Source organism: Aspergillus thermomutatus (genome assembly GCF_002237265.1).
Source record: "Aspergillus thermomutatus strain HMR AF 39 chromosome Unknown NODE_7, whole genome shotgun sequence".
NCBI lineage: Eukaryota > Fungi > Ascomycota > Eurotiomycetes > Eurotiales > Aspergillaceae > Aspergillus > Aspergillus thermomutatus.
Window position 1 is genome coordinate 133,368 of NW_020798055.1, and position 18,662 is coordinate 152,029.

General features: G+C 47.1%; 6 protein-coding genes across 6 annotated transcripts; 2 read left to right on the forward strand and 4 right to left on the reverse strand.

Moving 5' to 3' along the window:
• Window positions 1–170: 170 nt before the first annotated feature.
• On the reverse strand, window positions 171–2,362 carry CDV56_108921 (putative ferric-chelate reductase (Fre2); the record flags this gene model as incomplete). The annotated part of the gene is made up of 2 exons (XM_026762540.1): window positions 171–1,761; window positions 1,815–2,362. 2 exons carry the CDS (start codon window positions 2,360–2,362, stop codon window positions 171–173), a joined length of 2,139 nt encoding a protein of 712 aa, XP_026618510.1.
• An 815-nt stretch (window positions 2,363–3,177) lies between these two features.
• Window positions 3,178–3,702, reverse strand: CDV56_108964 (uncharacterized protein; the record flags this gene model as incomplete). The annotated part of the gene is made up of 1 exon (XM_026762583.1): window positions 3,178–3,702. One exon carries the CDS (start codon window positions 3,700–3,702, stop codon window positions 3,178–3,180), a length of 525 nt encoding a protein of 174 aa, XP_026618511.1.
• Window positions 3,703–6,669: 2,967 nt separating this feature from the next.
• On the reverse strand, window positions 6,670–8,162 carry manF (putative endo-1,4-beta-mannosidase; the record flags this gene model as incomplete). Its single annotated transcript, XM_026762634.1, has 4 exons — window positions 6,670–6,962; window positions 7,021–7,149; window positions 7,210–7,938; window positions 7,997–8,162. 4 exons carry the CDS (start codon window positions 8,160–8,162, stop codon window positions 6,670–6,672), a joined length of 1,317 nt encoding a protein of 438 aa, XP_026618512.1.
• A 1,249-nt stretch (window positions 8,163–9,411) lies between these two features.
• On the forward strand, window positions 9,412–10,201 carry CDV56_109052 (uncharacterized protein; the record flags this gene model as incomplete). Its single annotated transcript, XM_026762671.1, has 4 exons — window positions 9,412–9,602; window positions 9,659–9,823; window positions 9,880–10,007; window positions 10,101–10,201. 4 exons carry the CDS (start codon window positions 9,412–9,414, stop codon window positions 10,199–10,201), a joined length of 585 nt encoding a protein of 194 aa, XP_026618513.1.
• Window positions 10,202–11,446: 1,245 nt separating this feature from the next.
• Window positions 11,447–11,971, reverse strand: CDV56_109079 (uncharacterized protein; the record flags this gene model as incomplete). The annotated part of the gene is made up of 1 exon (XM_026762698.1): window positions 11,447–11,971. The coding sequence occupies one exon, from the start codon at window positions 11,969–11,971 to the stop codon at window positions 11,447–11,449; it is 525 nt and encodes a 174-aa protein (XP_026618514.1).
• Window positions 11,972–13,374: 1,403 nt separating this feature from the next.
• CDV56_109101 (uncharacterized protein) lies at window positions 13,375–14,061 on the forward strand (the record flags this gene model as incomplete). The annotated part of the gene is made up of 1 exon (XM_026762720.1): window positions 13,375–14,061. One exon carries the CDS (start codon window positions 13,375–13,377, stop codon window positions 14,059–14,061), a length of 687 nt encoding a protein of 228 aa, XP_026618515.1.
• Window positions 14,062–18,662: the final 4,601 nt, after the last annotated feature.

Below are 18,662 nucleotides of genomic sequence, written 5' to 3' on the forward strand. Positions count from 1 at the left end.
TCACAATAACAAATAGAAATGTAAAAAAGAAGCTACAATATAAGAGTTTCTAGAGAATTTCCTTGGGTTAAAGATTAGCCCTGTCCCTTTCCACGTCTAATTGCGTCGGGAGAGTACTTCATTTCTATTCCAAACCGACAACTATCCATCTTGGATATTGACTGATCGAACTACCAACTAAAAGACTCCTCCACGAAAGAAACAAGCAGAGACGGATTCTCTCTAACCATCTCCGAAACCACAAGTCGAACCTCATCCGCCATCCCCGCCGGTCCACTGACAACCACACAAACCGGCACACCCCGATACTTCTGCATCTCTTCCCTCAACAGCTTTGGGATATCCATTCGCCGGTCATGGTAGATCTTCATATCCCGATTATGCAGGCAAGTGTTCCCAACCGTCTCCTGCACCGAGTCAATCAACGCTTTGCTGCGAGAAGCCCAAAATAGAGCGTGTCGTCCACGGTGGCTGCACAGATCCGGGAGCAGGGCGGTGATGCCAACTCCACCGGCAATGGCAATGACGTTGGGATGATCGCTCCAGTGATCGCTGGTCAGAGGCGACAGGGGATAGGACCCTTCCACCAAAACCGGGAGTTGGGACCGCGCACGTAGATGTCGTGTGATGCCCGACTGTGTGCGTACGAAGAGCGTGAGGCATGGCTGGTAGTATCTGTCGCCTGTCAGGTCCCGCGACGAGGGCGTAGATGAACTAGAGGGCATCTTGCCCTGGTCGAGAAAAGTCGTTACGGAAAGTCCATTCTTCGACAGGTGTTCACCCTTGACATCTTGCGCCTCGATCGCGATCTTCTCCAGGCTATTCTCACGGCGCAGACTGGCAATCGCCGAGAAGGGATGGTTTTCCCAGACCCGCCACGTCAGGGTCGGAAAATAGAGGTATACATGGCCCTGTGCATGGACACCGGGAACCTCAACTTTGAGATACTCGTCGTCCAAGACGGTGACATAAGCCTTCCGCATCCCATGGCGCGCCAGCCTCAATAACCGAAACCCTCGCTCAAAGGCCCAGATACCGAAGGCGATATAGATCCAAGTCTCGTAGCCCCATTGATGTCCGTACCTGTACCAGATATGCCAGTAGCACGCAAGAAGAGCAAAAAAGGAGAGGATGACGTGCCAAGCCAGGAATAGCTCGTAGAACCGCTTCCGGATTGGCCATGTCGATGATGGAATCAAGATGGCCAGCGCCAAAGTCGCGACAACGCCCCAGATCCAGTATGGAAGCCTACTCTCGGTGCTATGCTCATTGTTCGCGACGTAGATTTGCAAATATATGGCCGAGTGCAGACAGGCCTCCAGAGTGCAGATGAACGCGAGCCAGCGATGGAGCAAGAGGAAGGTTGAATGCGACCAGTCTGTTAGCCAGAGGAGAAAGTTGTTCCGACCGGTGTATAGCACCAACAAGGGAATATTGGCAAAGCTGAGCACGCCAACGCGATTGGCCACGTAGGTGAGGATTTCGTCGTGCTTGGACGCGTACCAGGTGTTCGGCTGCGCCGACCGGAACCCGACAGCGCACAAGATTATGTTGATTATCGATAGATATGCGATAAAGAGGGCTTGTCCTCGAGTCGGCATGTAGAAGGTGTCGAATATCGGGGAGCTATGGCGACGACCGATAAATGGAGGATCGATGAAGATTGCGCTGAACCGTACTCGCCAAGCGGCGGGGAAAGGGACGAAACGGAGCAGAGACGAGGCTATTGGAATAATTGCACCGGTGAGAAGGAGCACTAAGCTATAGTGAAACTATTCAGCAAGCAGCGCGATGTACAGCTGTAGGAAACCTACCCATATCTCTCATGGGACGTCTCGACCGCCTCGAACGTGGAGAGAGTATCGCAATTACTCAAATACGTCTCTTCGACGACCAGAGAAGCAATATCCAGAACCTCGGACGTATTAAGTGTTGTGGTTGGCGGCTTCGCAAGGCTTCCAAGAGCTTCCTGATATGACTCCTTCGGGCTCGGTTGATGCTGCAGTCTACCGGCCACGTTCAATTCCCAGTAATTCTCCAAAACTGATACGGACAAATCCGCGCAGTGAGTGTACATGCAGTAGGCTAGTGTTTGCAAAAAGGGATCATTGTTTGCGTAGCATGAAGGGCTGGGAGTATCCATCTCCATCGAGGACATATCCATGTTGTGATCTGCTGTTTTGTTGCAATCCAGAGGGTTTGTAATTGAGGCACGACACGCATACGCGCAGAGAGGCCTGTACATGGAGATCCCATAGCCAATGAGTCCATATCCTGGTCTGCCGTTTGGATCATGCGATGCGACAGGTATTCCAAGAGAGACCAGGACCTGCGCGGCTCGCTGGTATTTCAACAACTTCATCGCTACGGAGCTATTCGGCTTGTATTTTGACTCTGATCGTCAGTCAACAGACAATAAAAGAAAAAGGAAATCCGTGGAAAATGCTCATGATCCCTTGTTATTATTTTTCAAGAAATCCATATCTAGGTAGCGAGACTAGTCATGAGCGGAAATGAGCAGATTTGAGCACTTCCCCACTGCAGAGAAACAGCCCTCCCCCATCTAGACTGCTTGGCAGCAGCAGACAAGAAAAGCTAGATAAAAAGCATCCAGTCGCGACTCTATTAGATATTGTTTCATATTCTGAAGCCTTTCTAATGGATTCCTTGTCGGTCTGTGGCCTTGTCAGCCAAGAGCGCTTGACCCTCTCAAGGCAATGGATACTACAATGACTGGATATGACGAGCATTATCGCCCTGTGCGAACGAAGCGGACAAGAGTGAATAATCCCATTTACCAATCATTGTACATTGCAACTCTCAGATGCGGATCGCCACCTTCAACGCAAATCCTCCATGCAATAGGTGCGAAGATTAGGTACATGTGCCTCCACTGCCTCCCTCACTCTTCATATGTCCGAGATAATAATTTCAAACCAAGGCCATCCGAGGATATGAATGTGACTCGTGAAGATCAAGCCCGCTGTCGTGTTCGTCCAACGCCTAGCCATCGTGGTAATCTCCCGTCTTCAAACTAGCGCATGTAGCCATCCTTTGAGCAGCTCCCCTGCGAGGACTCCTCCGAGTATGGCACAGAGAAAACCAATATTAAGACTCATGATCCCTATCATTCTGGAAGAATTGGTCAGAATGCACTGATTCCGAAACACGGGAAACTCACAAGACAAACGCCATAAGAGCTCTAAGGACTTCCACCAATGCTCGCATCCAGACATAGTACGAGACCGACTTGTGTGGGGTCGGCCCATTCGAGGACAGGTTATCGGTGCCGGATTCATGGCCACGGGGCCGTTCTTCGCGGTGTGCGAGCATCTCGATCCGTCCGTCATCTGCGCGAGGATGATTCTCCCTGTCGATGCGCACGAGTCTTGGAAGAGGACTCACGCGGGCCTTGAAAAGAGCTCTGCGTCGGTGGAGAGGAAGGCGTCCGAGGGTTTGAAGGGCACGCGCCGTGATGATCTTGTCCTCCAGTTTATCCTTGACGGCGACCAAGAACCTGTTCGACCAGGCAAGGAAGAAAAACACGACGAGTGTAAGGATGTATACAGCAATCGAGTGGGTACTCTGGCCGTAGAGAGGCAGATTGAGGCGGGTTCCGCTGTGAAAGAAAGTTGGCATTCTCATCCCGTTGCTTTGACTGTCGCTAGCAGCAGAGTTGCCGGGCTCATTCTTCTGATCCATCGTGACTGTAGCTCTTTATCTTTTCTCTTTTGGGTTTCCAGAAGTAATGAATCAGGGAATGGACCAGATGGATGAACAAAGTGAGATGGTTGATGTTTGTTACTCGCGAGTTACTCATGAGGAAATGTGAAAAGAGTCAGAGAGCTCTGGTGTTTGTGTTATTATTCACTACTCTCTAGAGCCAGTAGAGCCTTATGCATGTATAAGGAAGATTAATACCTGCATAACTCATTTAGGTATACATAGGTTATTCTAACTACGTCATTGCCTTGATAATCGCGCAAATATGCTCATATTTGATACATGATAAAGGGCATTAGACTGTACTTGCAGCACAGGATGGCATTTCTTGATATAAAGCTCCTCTGTACCCATAATTTTGCTTCAGTATTCGGCTGACTCTACTGACCTCTTCATCCTTCTTTGCCCTGATTCTAGGCCGTACTTCCTCATTGTCAATATGGCTGAGTGTCTCAAACTTCGAAGAATGCCATTTTTTCTACAGAATATCCAGATGATCAACAGCGCATCTCTGCGAGAGACTAGACTGAAATGGAGATGGCTTGCTTCTCCATCCCAGAGGTACCGTGCTGGCTCGTCATTTTCGGTGGAAGTAATGAACTATGCTGACGCAAAAAAGGATCCATTTCTTTGATACGAGCATCCGGCTGCAACTCAGGGCTTGGAAGTAGATCAAAATTACCTTGCTGCTCGGCAATTGATACTCCCTTTGTTTGAACCTATATCTACATGTCAAGAGCGTGGTTGCGTTCCGAGACGAAGACACACCTGCCTTATGTACTCAGGGGAGTCTCTTTCTTCGGCTACGCCAAAAATAATGGTTTGCAATGGAAGCACTGTCTTAATCCATGAGAATAGGAATATATTGATGGTGTCCTGCCTTGTGAGAAACAGCCCAGAGCAACAATAGAAAATCTAGTAAGGTTATGAGGGATACATAGGATCCAGTAATCTCTGCCGTAATACAGAAATCTCAGTAGGAATGCCATACTTGGTCCATGTACTCAAATGCAGAATCCACCTCTATAATCACAAGTATGGAGAACCCTGGGAACAAACTACTTCCAAGAAGTAGGTAGAGAAAGGACGTCCCTATACCTCCGGGACGTGTATCACCCTACTAAGTGCTTTCACCATGACAGAAGACGCCTGTTCTGGGGAGCCATTTTATATAATCAGACATGCCTCTGTTGATACTGGTGATGGAGTAAACATAGAAATGGCTGTAGTTCATGGATCAGTGCTGATTGTAAACTGTGGTTTCATACTTATTATTCACCTTCGACTGTGAATATTCTACGCCCACAACAGCCACCACAACACCAAAGCCAACAACTTCGGCTACCGCGGAGAGTACAGAGACAATACCACCCAAGCCAACAAGTGCAGACGAGGCGTCGACTTCCTACTGCTGCTCCCGAAAGAACCGCCACTGAGACTACACCAACCACAGAGCCAACAAGTACAGAAGCCACTACTACAGATGTTCCTACTACTGAGTCAATCACGACTAGCCAGCCAATCACTTCATATTCATCGACCAAATCAACGTCAACTACCATGGCGCCTACTCCTTCTATAGAGCCGTCTAGTACAGAGCCGAAACCAACGACAACCGAGTTCAACAAGATGGAGCCTGATACTACCGAGCCTGGTACGAACGAAAACAGCACAACTGAGCCCGGTGCTACTGACCCTGCTACAACTGAGCCTAATACAACTGAGAGTCTGAGACAACTACTATTGGGCCAACACTGAGCCAGCAACGACAAATCCGAGTACCACGTGACCGAGGAGTACTACTACAACGAAGACCAAAGAATCCTCTAGCTCCGACTCCACGACGGATACTAGTCGCAGCACAGTCGATGACATTCAAACCCTCGTGACTACTGAGCGAAGCACTACTGCCGGACCAACGAATAATGGTGATGAATCTACAGTGAGGGGACCACCACCGCAGAGCCTGTTCCTGGTTCTGGGTTGACAAGCTCGAAGTGGGCCACATCCAACTCCACTGGCAGTTCATGGTCACCGGGTCCATGGAAGCCACATCCTTCTTGGAAAACCCCTTGCACAGACTCGGTGACCACGGAAGACGTAGTCAGCACATCTAAACTCTCACTCACTCCAACAGGGCCGGATATCACGACACCGCCAAGAGTCACAAAGGTCTCACCAACTCTCAAGCATCCAACCTTCATCATTAAGGTCCATACAAAGCCAGGTCATAGTACTTCATGCTCGACAGAGTGTCATCCCAGCCCGGGAGGAGGGGCAATTCTTCATTCAAAAGCTCGAGGAGACAACGAGTCTCGGAATGGCCAGTTGTGATCAGTCTGCGTTGCGCTATCGATTTCGACGGATTAATCCCTGCCAAGAAATGACGGTATAATTAGAGAGGCTTACAGGGAAAAAAAGGAATGAGAGGATAAGAGGACTATCTATCTGCAAGACACGTTGGTTTTACTGGTCTTATTCGAGATGTTGCGGGTTCCTTGGAGATCTATTTGATTTCACCTCTTTTCAATAAATATTGCACAGAGAGAATAGACGGCGACGGCGTTTTATTTATCCCCATCAAAGTGATGGAAACAGATGATGCTTGATCACATAGTGAAAAGGCAAAGTAAAGGGATAGAACTATTTCAGCGTCTGGCTGCTCCGGATTACTTTCGACAGAATTGATGTAGAAGGCGTATCCATGAAGCCCATGAATTGAATTCTGAAATCCATTCAAGCAGTGTAGTCGAAGAGTATGTATTTATATGAATTCGGTTCCAGTAGGATGCACCATTGTTCCATCGCCTGGCAAGGCTCATCAAAGACGCACATACCCAGAAAAGATACAAGCAGCGGTTCGAATACCGTTGAGACGACGAGGAGTCAATGAGAATAGAGCAATTCCTTATGCACAGCTCCTGCGGCCACCTGAGCTTCTGTCTATTAGATCTGACTGACATGATCAATTACAGCACATTGCCAGTCACTGGTACCGTAGTAAATGGTGTAGTGGTCATTGGGTGATTGACCGGTAGACAGCGTCTGCCCGTACTGCCAGAACAAGTCGGCAGCCATTCCGGTAGTAGTCAAAGAGGTCTTTTGCCAGACGAGCGCGGCCGAGCAATGGTCATCTTTGATACCATACTCCTCGAACAGGCATGGCTTCCCGGCAGCCTCACAGACCTTTGCGTGAGATTTCACCCAGCCGTTGCCCCAGGTGTTGTCTGTGATGCCCCCTAAGCCAACGCATCAGTTGACACAGTACAGTGAAGACGAGGGTGGAATAGTACTCACAATCAGCGATGTAAAGGTGGAATACTCCAAAATCGATGTCAGGGATGGCAAGGTTCTTTTCAAAGTCACTACCCTCGTAGGTGGAGTAGGGATAGGAACCATCCGAGTCGACGGTCAACCCCATGCCCTCTATACCAGAGTTAGTAGCCTGCGTGGCATCAGGTACGCGGAGGGGAGTATCTAGCGTACCTTCACCTGTGGCAACCATGTGGTTTGGATCAAGAGACTTGATGTATGCGCTGGTCGTGGTGGCCCAGTTGTAAATAACATCAGTACTGCACCCTTGGCAACGAGGTTCATTTCCCAACTCCCAAGCCAGAATAGCAGCAGAGTCCCTGTAGCGGGAGACTACCGCCTTGATATACGCCTGGTACACGCTCTGGATCTTGGAGTTGGTGTACCATTCCGTCTTGCTGCCGCCATAGGCGTTGATGTACGCATTCATGCCGCCGTAGTCATTCCAATTGTTGACTAATGGGATAATCAGCTTTATTCCGTGCTTCTCCGCCGCAGATACAACGTAGTCGAGCCGTTGGAGACCGTCTGCGCCAGTGTTGATGGTCGTGGTGCCGGTGGATGGGTCATGAAGCTGGAAATATACGGTTCCAGCGCTTGGAACGGAATTCACATCATTGAAACCCCAGGTCCGCAGGATCTTTAAGCCTGTCTGCTGCAGGTGATCAAAGACAGAGTCAACATCCGCGTTGTTGGTGAGGAACGGCAGCCAGTAGGCATTCGTGCCGGCAAAGTACTTGGTCTCGCCGTCAATGCTGAATTTGAGCCCATCTGCCTTGACGAAAGAGCCACTGCTAGTTGGGATGGGTGTCGATGAAGTCGAGGATGACACGGATATTGTCGAGGAAGACGTGCTACTAGGAGGTGCAGTTGTTGAGACTGATGATGTTGACGTCGCGGTAGCTTGAAAATGTGTTAGGTTTATGATTTCTATCGCGCAGAGGGGCAGTGTATTCCGTACCAGGCTGGCACTGGTTATACCAATCATTCAAAAACACGCATGCCCATCCCGATACACACGAGGTTCCACCCGTATAGGACTGACCACCACACTGGCCCCAAGGACCAACCTGCGCCGAGACAGCTCCTATCACAGATAGGAGTGCGGCAGACGACAATGGCCGCATAATTTTAATTAAGGACAGAGAAGGAAGTGATCGGGGAAATTCTCTGAGAGTCTGAAGGCTGTCGAGTGGGATGACGCTCTATTCGAAGCCATAAGAACCTCAATTTATACTTTCTCGAAGTATGCTACTTTTCTCTGATAGCGTCTCCTGATCGCATCTCCTGCTGGATCAAGAGCCCCTTGAAACCAACCTGTAATAGCCGACGGTCCCCGCTGTCGGTCTGCACATTGTTGTGGACCGTCACGAGCACATTCCGACGGGCTAGCGATGGGGGCAAATCTAACTGCCTCTCATTGAATCCACTGGCGTGAAGCTGTTTCTGCATGATGTGGATCACCTCGGACCGAACAAAGTTTAATAGAGGAGAGATCGAGCTATGCAGCCGAAGCGGACCCTTTTTCATGTCTCCGTCTCGTACCCCCGTGTCCGATTTGGCAAAGATTGTCTCACTCTGAGACTATTTCCACATAGCTATCCTGATGAAGATATACAAAAACAGTCTTACACATGTTTATCCCTGTGTCCCGTGCATTGCATATCTAGTGTCTACCTCAACGGCAGCATGGTCACCCTATGGCGTGGTCACACACGATCCTCCACACGATTCTCCACCCCTGATGCATGCTAGAATGTAGGAGATTCTGGGGTACCGTTTCCGGGGACGTCGTCCTTAATTTCTGGGGAGAGACGGTACATCAATCTCGTGTGCAGGTAATAATATTGGCTCGATGCCCAATTCGTCATTACTTTGTACCTGCGAGTAAGCGACATGATTTCGCCTCCCGTCGTGGGCCGTTTCCCATTCAGATTAGGTGATTCCATGGGATTATGCAAGGTGTAGGCCGGGACCAAACCGGTATTCTGCCTTCTGCGTAGCATCCACGCTCTGACATGATGGCATTGAATGCACTTTGGAACAAACCAGGGGCTTCAAAAACATTCTGAACACGGAAGCGGGGAGGCAGTGCGTTTCCAGAAAGTAGTAGCCATGATCTGGACTTGAGGACGCTGAATCACTAGACCTCCAGGTCTGGCAATTCGGTCGATCATACAGTAGGAAAGCGCCGAATTCTCTCCGGGACGCTCATCCCCAAACCCCCTACCCCGGGCTTGCCTGCATATAAAACCTCGTTGTTCTCCACCCTATCAGCAAACTCCTCAACCTGCAAGTCTTGGTGACCCATCCGACCACCTAGGATTCTCTACTCCGCCTGCCACTCTTACTTGGTTGAACGATTTTCTTCCCAAAATGAAGTTGCTAATTCCCTGCATTACAGCCATCTTCGCGACGGTAGCACTGGGGGCGCCAGCCTCAGATGCCCCACTCGACACTCGTGCTGACCGTGGATCATACACCGTCTCTGGTCTGGGAGCTCGTAAGCAGGCGATTCTCAATGCTGGCGGAAACACCCTTGACCTCGCCATCGCCATGCTGGAGATGTAAGTATCAGGCTCTAGACCCGCTCGAACAAAATGCGCTAAGCAACTCTTCGCAGCGAGAATATGGACCCCTACAGCTACCCTTACGGCGACGGCAAGACCTATGACTCCGCCAACTTTGGTGTCTTCAAGCAGAACTGGGGCATGCTCCGTGTTTGCGCGTCTCGCTACGGCTTCCAGGGTCAGACAGAGGCCCAGTGGAACAATGGAGCTTTGCTCAAGTAAGATGTCACATGGCGTGAGGTAATTGTTGACCATTCGGACTGATTTTGAGAAGCTCTAATATGTACGCCGACGTTGCCTCGCGCTGGGACTGCCAAAACTACTACGGCTACGACAAGTGGTTCGCAGGGCACCGCAATGGAGCCTCTGGTCTGGCCAACCCATACACCACTGACATTGAGAGTGAGTGCATCTCCTTATTTCCCCTTTTTGTTTCTCTGTCATCTTCGTGTCTTCCATTACGCTAAAGCAAGGTCCTTATATTATGATTTGCAGACTACAAATCGGCGGTGCAATGGATCCAGCAGCAGATTGACAGCAACAGTCAATACAAGACTGATGATACTCGTTTCTGGGTCAACGTCCCTGCCATCTAGGAACCCTGTCTGACCTGGCCTTCTTCGAGGAAGTAGTGGTGATTTTTTTGGACGGCACCCTATGGCAGGAGCTTGAGAAGACGGATTCAGGGGTTCGGTCAACGAGGTGACAGATGATGAGACCGGGAATATGAAAGAGACTCTCCCAATGACGCGCTTCTCGAGATTAGTGTATATAATTCCTGGGCCTGGTCCAGAGTCATTGTCTGCTCATACACCTTCCCCAATTCCCCATCTTCATACTGTTCAGTACAGAAAACCATTACTATTAGTCCGCAACATCAGATATTAGCTGTATACATTGATATCTGCACCTTTTACGCGGCTCGAGGTATATGGTGGAACTAAGCAGATACAAAAATGATGAATACTGCCAGGAAAATAACTGATATTGCGGACTGGCAGTACTGGTTTTCTGTAACCATAGCTTCTACTCGTATATTCCCACATAAGCAGATTAACTATCCCCCTAAGCATGCCTGTAATCCTATTGGTCAGAACATTAAATACAGAAGATAAAATACACAGATTTCTGCCTTAAAATCTTAAATACATAAGGATGGCCAATCAGATTACAGGCATGCTTAGGGGGCACAGGAGATCCACTATTTGATCAGATCGGCGACAACTTAAGGGATAGCTCAGTTGACGCATCATAAACATGATTTTTAAAATGACAGTAATAGACCAATTCAATGCACTTACTCATCACAAATTAAAATTCAAAACTTCAAAGTAAACCCAGCAGTAAGAGCTGTCAAATCAACTCTTCTGGTCCCTGTTCAAGACCAATAAAATGCTTTCCTTCCTCATCAGATTGCAGGTCCAACTCCAGATTCCTTATCTCAATATTCCCTTCTTCATCGACGAGGATTCCCCCATCTGGAATACGACCCTGTACATCTCGGATCTGTATATCTTTCGAATCCAAGCCGCAAAGTAATTTTCGGAAATCTGCATAGTCTTCGCGGTTTCGGAGCGTTGTTCCACTGGGTACAATCATGGCTGTAGGACCAATGAACTTATCATGATGTTTATTCGCAGTATGACGGCGATAATTTCAGCCGCGGCTTTACCAACAATTCCAACAATCTTGGCGGCTTTAACCCAATTTATCCGCAAGTCTTGTCCTGCGTTGACCTGGACAATTTCCCCAGTAGTAGGTGTAACAGGTTTAATCGGATCGTCTTCAGCAGCTGAGATTTTGTTGAGATCGAAAGGATCATCCCATATGTACTGTGCATTTTACATAAGAACAACTCCAATATCAGGGGCTCGGAGGGGAAGATCCCCTTTTCTCAGTTTCATTGCTGTTTTAGGGGAGAAGAACACTAATTTTTTTGCTTTGATGTCATAGAACCCCATGGGCCCCGCTCCCTTCACGGGCACATCTGTCCCAAAACTACCCCATGCTTCTGTTGCCTTCTGAAATAAGGAATCGTATTCTTCCTTCTTTCGGTCAACTGTGATGGCATGGAGCAGGGTTAAAAAGATTGTCTCGAGACCGTTAATATTCTTTGCTCTCAAAATGTGTTCGATGTGTTTGATGAACCAATCCTCAAGTGCACCGACAATACCTGAGGCGGACGCTCTCGCAGTAATATCAATATGGAGGAGCGCACCCATGAGGCTGTTCCGGAAAATGGCACGACGAGCGGCGCTTTTCAGAATAGTGTCATCGGGCTCTTTGCGGTAGGCTACCTGGAGAAGGGTCCAGACCTTGGACGCTTCGCCATAGAACAGACGAGCAGGTATTGTACTTTGTTCCATTGTTGACAATATTTGATGTCCAGTGAAGTGATTTGAAGATTGACAACTGCTCAACACAATGGTAATAGCTATAGGAATTGCGATGGGAATCAAGAGTTTAAATAGGCCAGACTCAGCTAATCCACTGAGGCCATAGTGCTCTAAATCACCATATGCAGCGTAAAAATAATTTTAAGTAGGGCTTAGGACCCCTCCTTTGTCTACTAAAAGTAGCTGCAAACGGAAGGAAATGTGTGTGGTGTGATCATTTGAACATTATTCCATACCACCATATCCACTTATATGGTAGTAAACCCATGTAGATCCCTGTTGCGTCACTCCAGTAAACCTGTACTCGTAACAGGATCTAGATTGGAAAAGTCCGGTAGATTATTCTGGCTCTTTCTTTGGTTCAACGACCTGGGGCTCTAGATCTATTCTACAGCATCAGCTGAAGTTACCTGGCGTGTTTTTGGGAAAGGGGGGGGGTTAAGTAGAATAATAAGCAGGGGCATGAGCTTTGTTGTTCGGTGCTTTGATGCTGCCAAACAACCGTATCTTCGAAACCTGGTACTCCTTATGACAGTACTGTATGATTGCACACAGCCTATGCTACAGTATCTGTGATGTACATAGGTCTCCAGTGCTGACCATGTCATAAATAAGATCACACCCTTAAGGGGTTAGGTTGGGCGCCGTGGCCACTAGGTTATCAATGATCTCCGATACCAAGGACGAAAGTTTTTTGAGTGGGGCATCGAGATGTTCAGGTGTACTAACAATACATGATATACAACATGCAATTAGTTATATGTCGAAGCACTGTATCTTTGGTATTAGATACTTGAAAGACGGTTGGTAACCAGAACACTAGGATTTACCTGACTAGGTATGGTGAATATATCCGCAATGCAACCCCACGTGGACATTAGGGTGGTAGGTGGGCCAGATAGGTGGTGGATCCACCCATAATCCCCATGGGGTGGATCAGCTCATCAGATATACTAGTTTGGATTGACCCAGATCCAAGTTCCAACCAACAGCCAGTCTAATCCGCATAGCACTTATTTTGATGAACTTTCTCTAAGTTTGCAAAATAAATCTGCTGAGTAGAGAGCTATCTGGTGAAAGCTGCAAAAGCCTTGGAACGTGTCATAGCGCCGTCTACCAAGAAGATTAGGCCTCTTGAGAAACCTAGCTACCCGAAGTTTATTGAGGTGCTATGTCTCAGGAGGTTCCAGTAAAGTCTAAATGTTCAGATAATGCAGGGTAGATGTCAATCATGTCATAGTGGCAAACCCTGACATAATGCTCCTTATTTGATCATCGCGTCTATTACTTTGAATTTCTTGACTCGACTGTTAGACTATATCTTAAGGATGCATTCCTGGTGACCGAGGAGTGCATGTAATAGTCCAATCGCAATGATTGCGCCTAACGAAGCAGATGGCGCAAGTCTGGCGTCTTCATCTAATTCACGGAGAAGGAAACCACCCAAACTACGACGTGAACGACCTCAACAACATGGTCTTGATGAAGCAGCTGAGAAGGCACCAAATGGCGATATGGAAAGTACTGAAAAACAAGCCTTCGTCCCAAAGACGTCAGAGGATGCATCGAACGTTGATGGTACATCAGAAGGGGAGTCAGCAGCCACCGAGCCTCAGTTGCATCCGGTCCTTCAACAAAGGCAGACTCGTCGCTTGAACAAGCCGTTCCACGACGACGAGGAAGGCGAAGTCGCTGAGCATGACGATTTTTTCTCCACTGCTGGACGTCAGAGACCGAGACGAGTCCGACGCGGCGAGCAACAACTCGTCCCCCTAAACACTATTGATAATGTTGGGAGAACGGTCGGGCAGTCTGGCGCTTTGGTGCCGAATAGAACTGAGGGCGCTGTGGGCAGGATTACAGATACGAGTGGACGAGTTCTGGGGAGGACGTCGGAGCAAAACGAGCCGCAAAAGAAGGAGAAAGATGAACAGTTGAGGCTGCGCTTGGAGTTAAACTTAGACTTGGAGGTCGAGTTGAAAGCGAAGATCTCAGGGGATCTGACGCTCTCATTACTGTTAGTGACTGCCACTGCTCACTGTGACTTGGAGGTCACTTGATTTGAAAGTTGATTGCTGACTGAATGGAAGGAAATAGACAGTAATGGCTTCGGAATGGTTTACTGTCCTACACGATCCACAACTGCTAATCGGCCGTTGCTACTTTACACCTAACCTCTAGCTTTTTCGGCCTATCCGCTTTATGATAAAAACTGTAATATTCTCTACCCGCTGTATTTACAATGCCTCATGGCCCGTTTACATTCATTATGACCGACAGTAACAATATCATATTTCTTGACATCATCAGCCAGCGTTATGAATCTGCGAATTCGACGTAGATCAATGAAGGAAGGTAGGTATGCTAGTTGAACAGTAGTGAGCTAATTTACACATCCTTCTCTGGCAATCTACTGTCCTGACCATCCAATATATTCAAATAAGAAAGGCCCAAAAGAAGTAAAATCTGTGTCGACGCGAAGTGGATATGATTCATCAAGATTTCGGAAATTCAAATCACCAGAACCTGAATGATAATGATTATGTAGCATACATTCAGATGATAAACTGTTTGGCGTCGATGGTGACTATCTCACACTTGCCCTTTAACTCCAGATCTTCTTGGACATCAGCTTCAACTACATTACCCGTGTCCCCTCGCACGTTCGAATAGATCCGCCACCGATTGTCCTTCTCCAGTGATGCTTGGTCCAAGGTGCTACTAGATAACCAACGGAACCGGAGCTTGAGATACTGTAAGGCACAGACCTGCTCTCCAATTGCTACCAATCTTCTTTGGACGCCTGGCCGTGGTTGTGGTTGTGACTGTATTTGTTGTAGATGATGGTATTGATGATGTTTTTTCGGGGCAGAAGCTGTATTCTCGAACGCAGGATGTCCTGTCTCATCATGTGGCAGGGTGATCTCAGCCGTAGCCAATGCTTCCATGAGAGGAAGTTTGAGCCAGGTAGAGGGTTCAGCTGCGCCAGAGGCCCCCACTATAACCCTGGCATCAATCATGGTGTGATATCCAACAATCATGAAATATCACAGTGGTGATTGATTGCATGCTTAATCCATTCTCGCACTGGCTCCGCCTTGACAGCTGTCCTGAACCATGACTGGGGATCACTGAGCTTGTACGTTGTAACCCGGTCTGTTACTACCAGAGTATCTGTATTTCTGCGCTCTGTCTGAGAAGCTGACACTAACTGTGCCAGCTTCGCGGTGAAAGACTGGTCATCTGTGCCTGGCTGCTCTGCCTCACTGCGGGCGTGCAGTTGGACCTGAACAGAGCCTGCTGGGGGTCTTTCCTCTGGATCCAGAAAGTCTGTCTCAGGTTTATGCACATCTAGGACCAATCGCCCGAGGCGAGCGGATGCGGGAGACAAGAAGATAGGAGAGATAACACTAACAGGAGGCATGCTAGAAGCAATGATTCATGAGATGGACGAATTTGACGTTTTCATCGAGGAAAAAAATCACAAATCTCCTTGCTGTGGTTTGCTGGAGAGTTTCCGATATACTATTTCCGGGAGACGATGTAACAACTTGATGTTTGCACCATCATCTTCGTACATTAGGGATGCAAATTTTGGCATGGAGACTATGGAGGTCTCAAAACTGTGATTGCATGCAGCTGCCATTAGTACCTTTCTCAGTCCTCTCAGAGTAGCGGGAAGGCCCAGAGCATTCGATTGACATCAGCTACTATGGTCTCCAGTTTGTTGTTCCGAACTTTGGTGTCGCCTTGTGGCAAAAGTCTCTATCCAGTGGTTCATGCGGCAGTACCGTATGATTTGGAGTTAAAGTTCGAGGTATTCAATGGCAGATCCACATTCTTGTATAGTTCCCCCGGAAAGAATGAAATTTATAATGAAAGGCCTGTGTGCATGTACTTCAGCCCAGAAGACACCTCATGCACATCTAGGTATACTATGGACACGCCCTGCTTCAAAAATGGCAGATTCCATGTTTGTTAAGATATTTAATTACAAGTAAGATCCTCCCACTCAATAAATCCTTTTCTGGTCACTGACTATGTTGGTAAGCAAGTACTTATAGAGATCACTATTAAGCAAAAATAGATTACCACTACATGGACACCCATCAATGACCAACAATGTCAGCGGTTAACAGTTTTTATTTGACCTATGAAGTAGGAATGGAAATCTCATGACGGAAAATCACCCAACCCTTTTCATTTTTTCCTAAATAAGATATATATTCTGGAAGTGACAGTCAACCTTGACTCTGGAGATGTCTGGAAATCAGGCACTTAAGATGCTATTCTACTGCTTATTCAATCTCCACATTCCCCACAGCATACCTTGTATGCTTCCATACATATTTGTATATGGAGGCATATCGTTCTAGCCTGATGAGTATCTGCCAGAGAAAGCTAGACGTTGAAATTTCCCGTTGCGATCGCGATTTACGCCGTCTAGTGGGGCATACAAACATACTGTATGCGCTGCTACAGTCGATCTCTGAGGCAGAACAGAAGATTATGACATCCATCTCAGAAGAGGAATTCGCAGATGACCCCAGTGAGATTCAAATTGGCTCGTCGTTGGAGGGTTTTGGCCTGATGCATGAATCGATCATTGAGTCAATATTTTGGTATGTATAAAAGGGCACCAATTTCCTACGATGATGTTAAGACCTGTCCCAGAATTTTGATACCACGGAAGCAATGGCTCGAATATTTTATACAGTGTATCTTGACTGTCATTTGGCAAACCTGGTTTTAATTGTAATCCAGCGTATAGATGCGCAGTCTGGCCACTGTGTGGAAGACCAGTGTTTGAACTAGTCTAAATGACACTTATTCAACCACTTCGAAAATGTGAGAAGAGACCTATGAACGGACATATAGTCGACTATAGTTGAGTCACGCGTGAGCTTCTAATACACTGGCGGATACAGAACAAGAGTGGCATGGCATGTCAAAAGACTGATCATGTTACCCTGCTGTCGAGAAGGGTGGGTGAGGCTGTTTGCTGTGGACGGGTCTCCCTACCATACTGAGCTTTTCAGGCCAGGCTGGGCCCCGGCTGAGACAGATGCTGTCGGTGCCACATGATCAGTCTTTAGAAAGGTTGACTCCGACCGAACCCTGTGGGTTCTAAACTCTACTCTGTAGTTACCACTAGAACATGAAAGCACTGATGTTTTAGGTCCCGCCTGGCTGGGTCCTATTTATCTTATCAAGATCTTCTGATATTTAATTAGGTGCTGAATAGTAATTTTGCCCTATTCCTATATTTTTTAGACTCTTCTGACCATTTTTTAATATCTGATAAAAAAGGGTTATTACAAATTCACCCCATATAAAGGTGATATAATAGAGTAACTTCTCTGCTCTTTAGCTGGATGAAATGCCTTCTCACTAGTCTAGGGTCTATGCAGTCATTTAAGCTCTGGGTTTTTGGCGGCATCATAATATTGATTTATATCTCACCTGAACCAGCACACAAGATGGGTCTGTCCTGCTTACTTAAAATGTGATAGTTTCATTAAGTATGCCAATGGGCTAACACCCCCAGCTGCGTTCTTAGTTGATATAGTGATACAGAGAATAAGTGAATCTTTTGAGTCATCAACTTTCAACTGTCAACCCTTTTCTGAGCACTCGCACATTGTCCGTCCATATAACACTGGCAAAGGACGCAATCATCCCAAAATTTTGAGCTACATCTTCATATCAAAGTAAATATACGCTGATATTTTAAAGAAGCTCGAATCTGAACTTCATCAACACTCCCTGCACCAGCACCATTTTGTACCGCTGTATCTTTATGTTGAACCATAAAATTTGTTAGTGTTATGCTAATGGAAACTGGAAAGGATTATGCAGATAGGTCATTTTGTATGGCTCAGTCAAAACTTTCCAATGGCCAGGCAAGCATTGACACTGCAAAGCCTGCCAGCCCAAGCTCGGAAGCCGTAAATCCCGTAGTCTAGACGGTTAGACTCATAATGCACATGAAAACACAACCACGGCAGAGTCGAAAGATGGAGATTAAATGCTAGATTAAATTCCGGGAAAAATGTCAACATTCTAGTTGGTGAAATGGCGAAGCCCCCGTACTTTCACCTTCAGTTGATGGGGGTTTCCCGTCATCAACCATATTTTATAGGCTGCCATGAGTCGGCAATCCGGCCTCCATAATTCTGCAGAAGAATCTAACGGCCTGCTCCTGGTTGGCTTGTACATCGTTGTCGATATTGTCTGTTCGAGACCTATCAATCAGTCTGAACCGGTTCGATCAAGATAAAAGCTCTTAATAACTTAGTTAATGATGCATGGTTGATCCCACATAGTTATGACATCAAAACCAGTAGGGAATTCGTCACAATCTTCTACCTCTAAATCATTCACAAGCTAGGTTGTAATTTTAAGATATTAACTATCTTTAATCATGCTTACATTAGATGCTTCGCTTCCTACTAGAGATATACTTACTCCTTAGGAGGTTAGAGCCACTCAAGCCACAACTGGGTCTGCATAAGATCTGGCCTAATATAAAGTAAAAGTTCAATGGTACTCTATATGCCACAATGTCCTGCATGTAATACTCTTATATCAGATAGAAAACTTATGAAGCATTCCTAGGTTAGCAAATTAAGACAGACATATTGTAAATGAGTTATGTTCA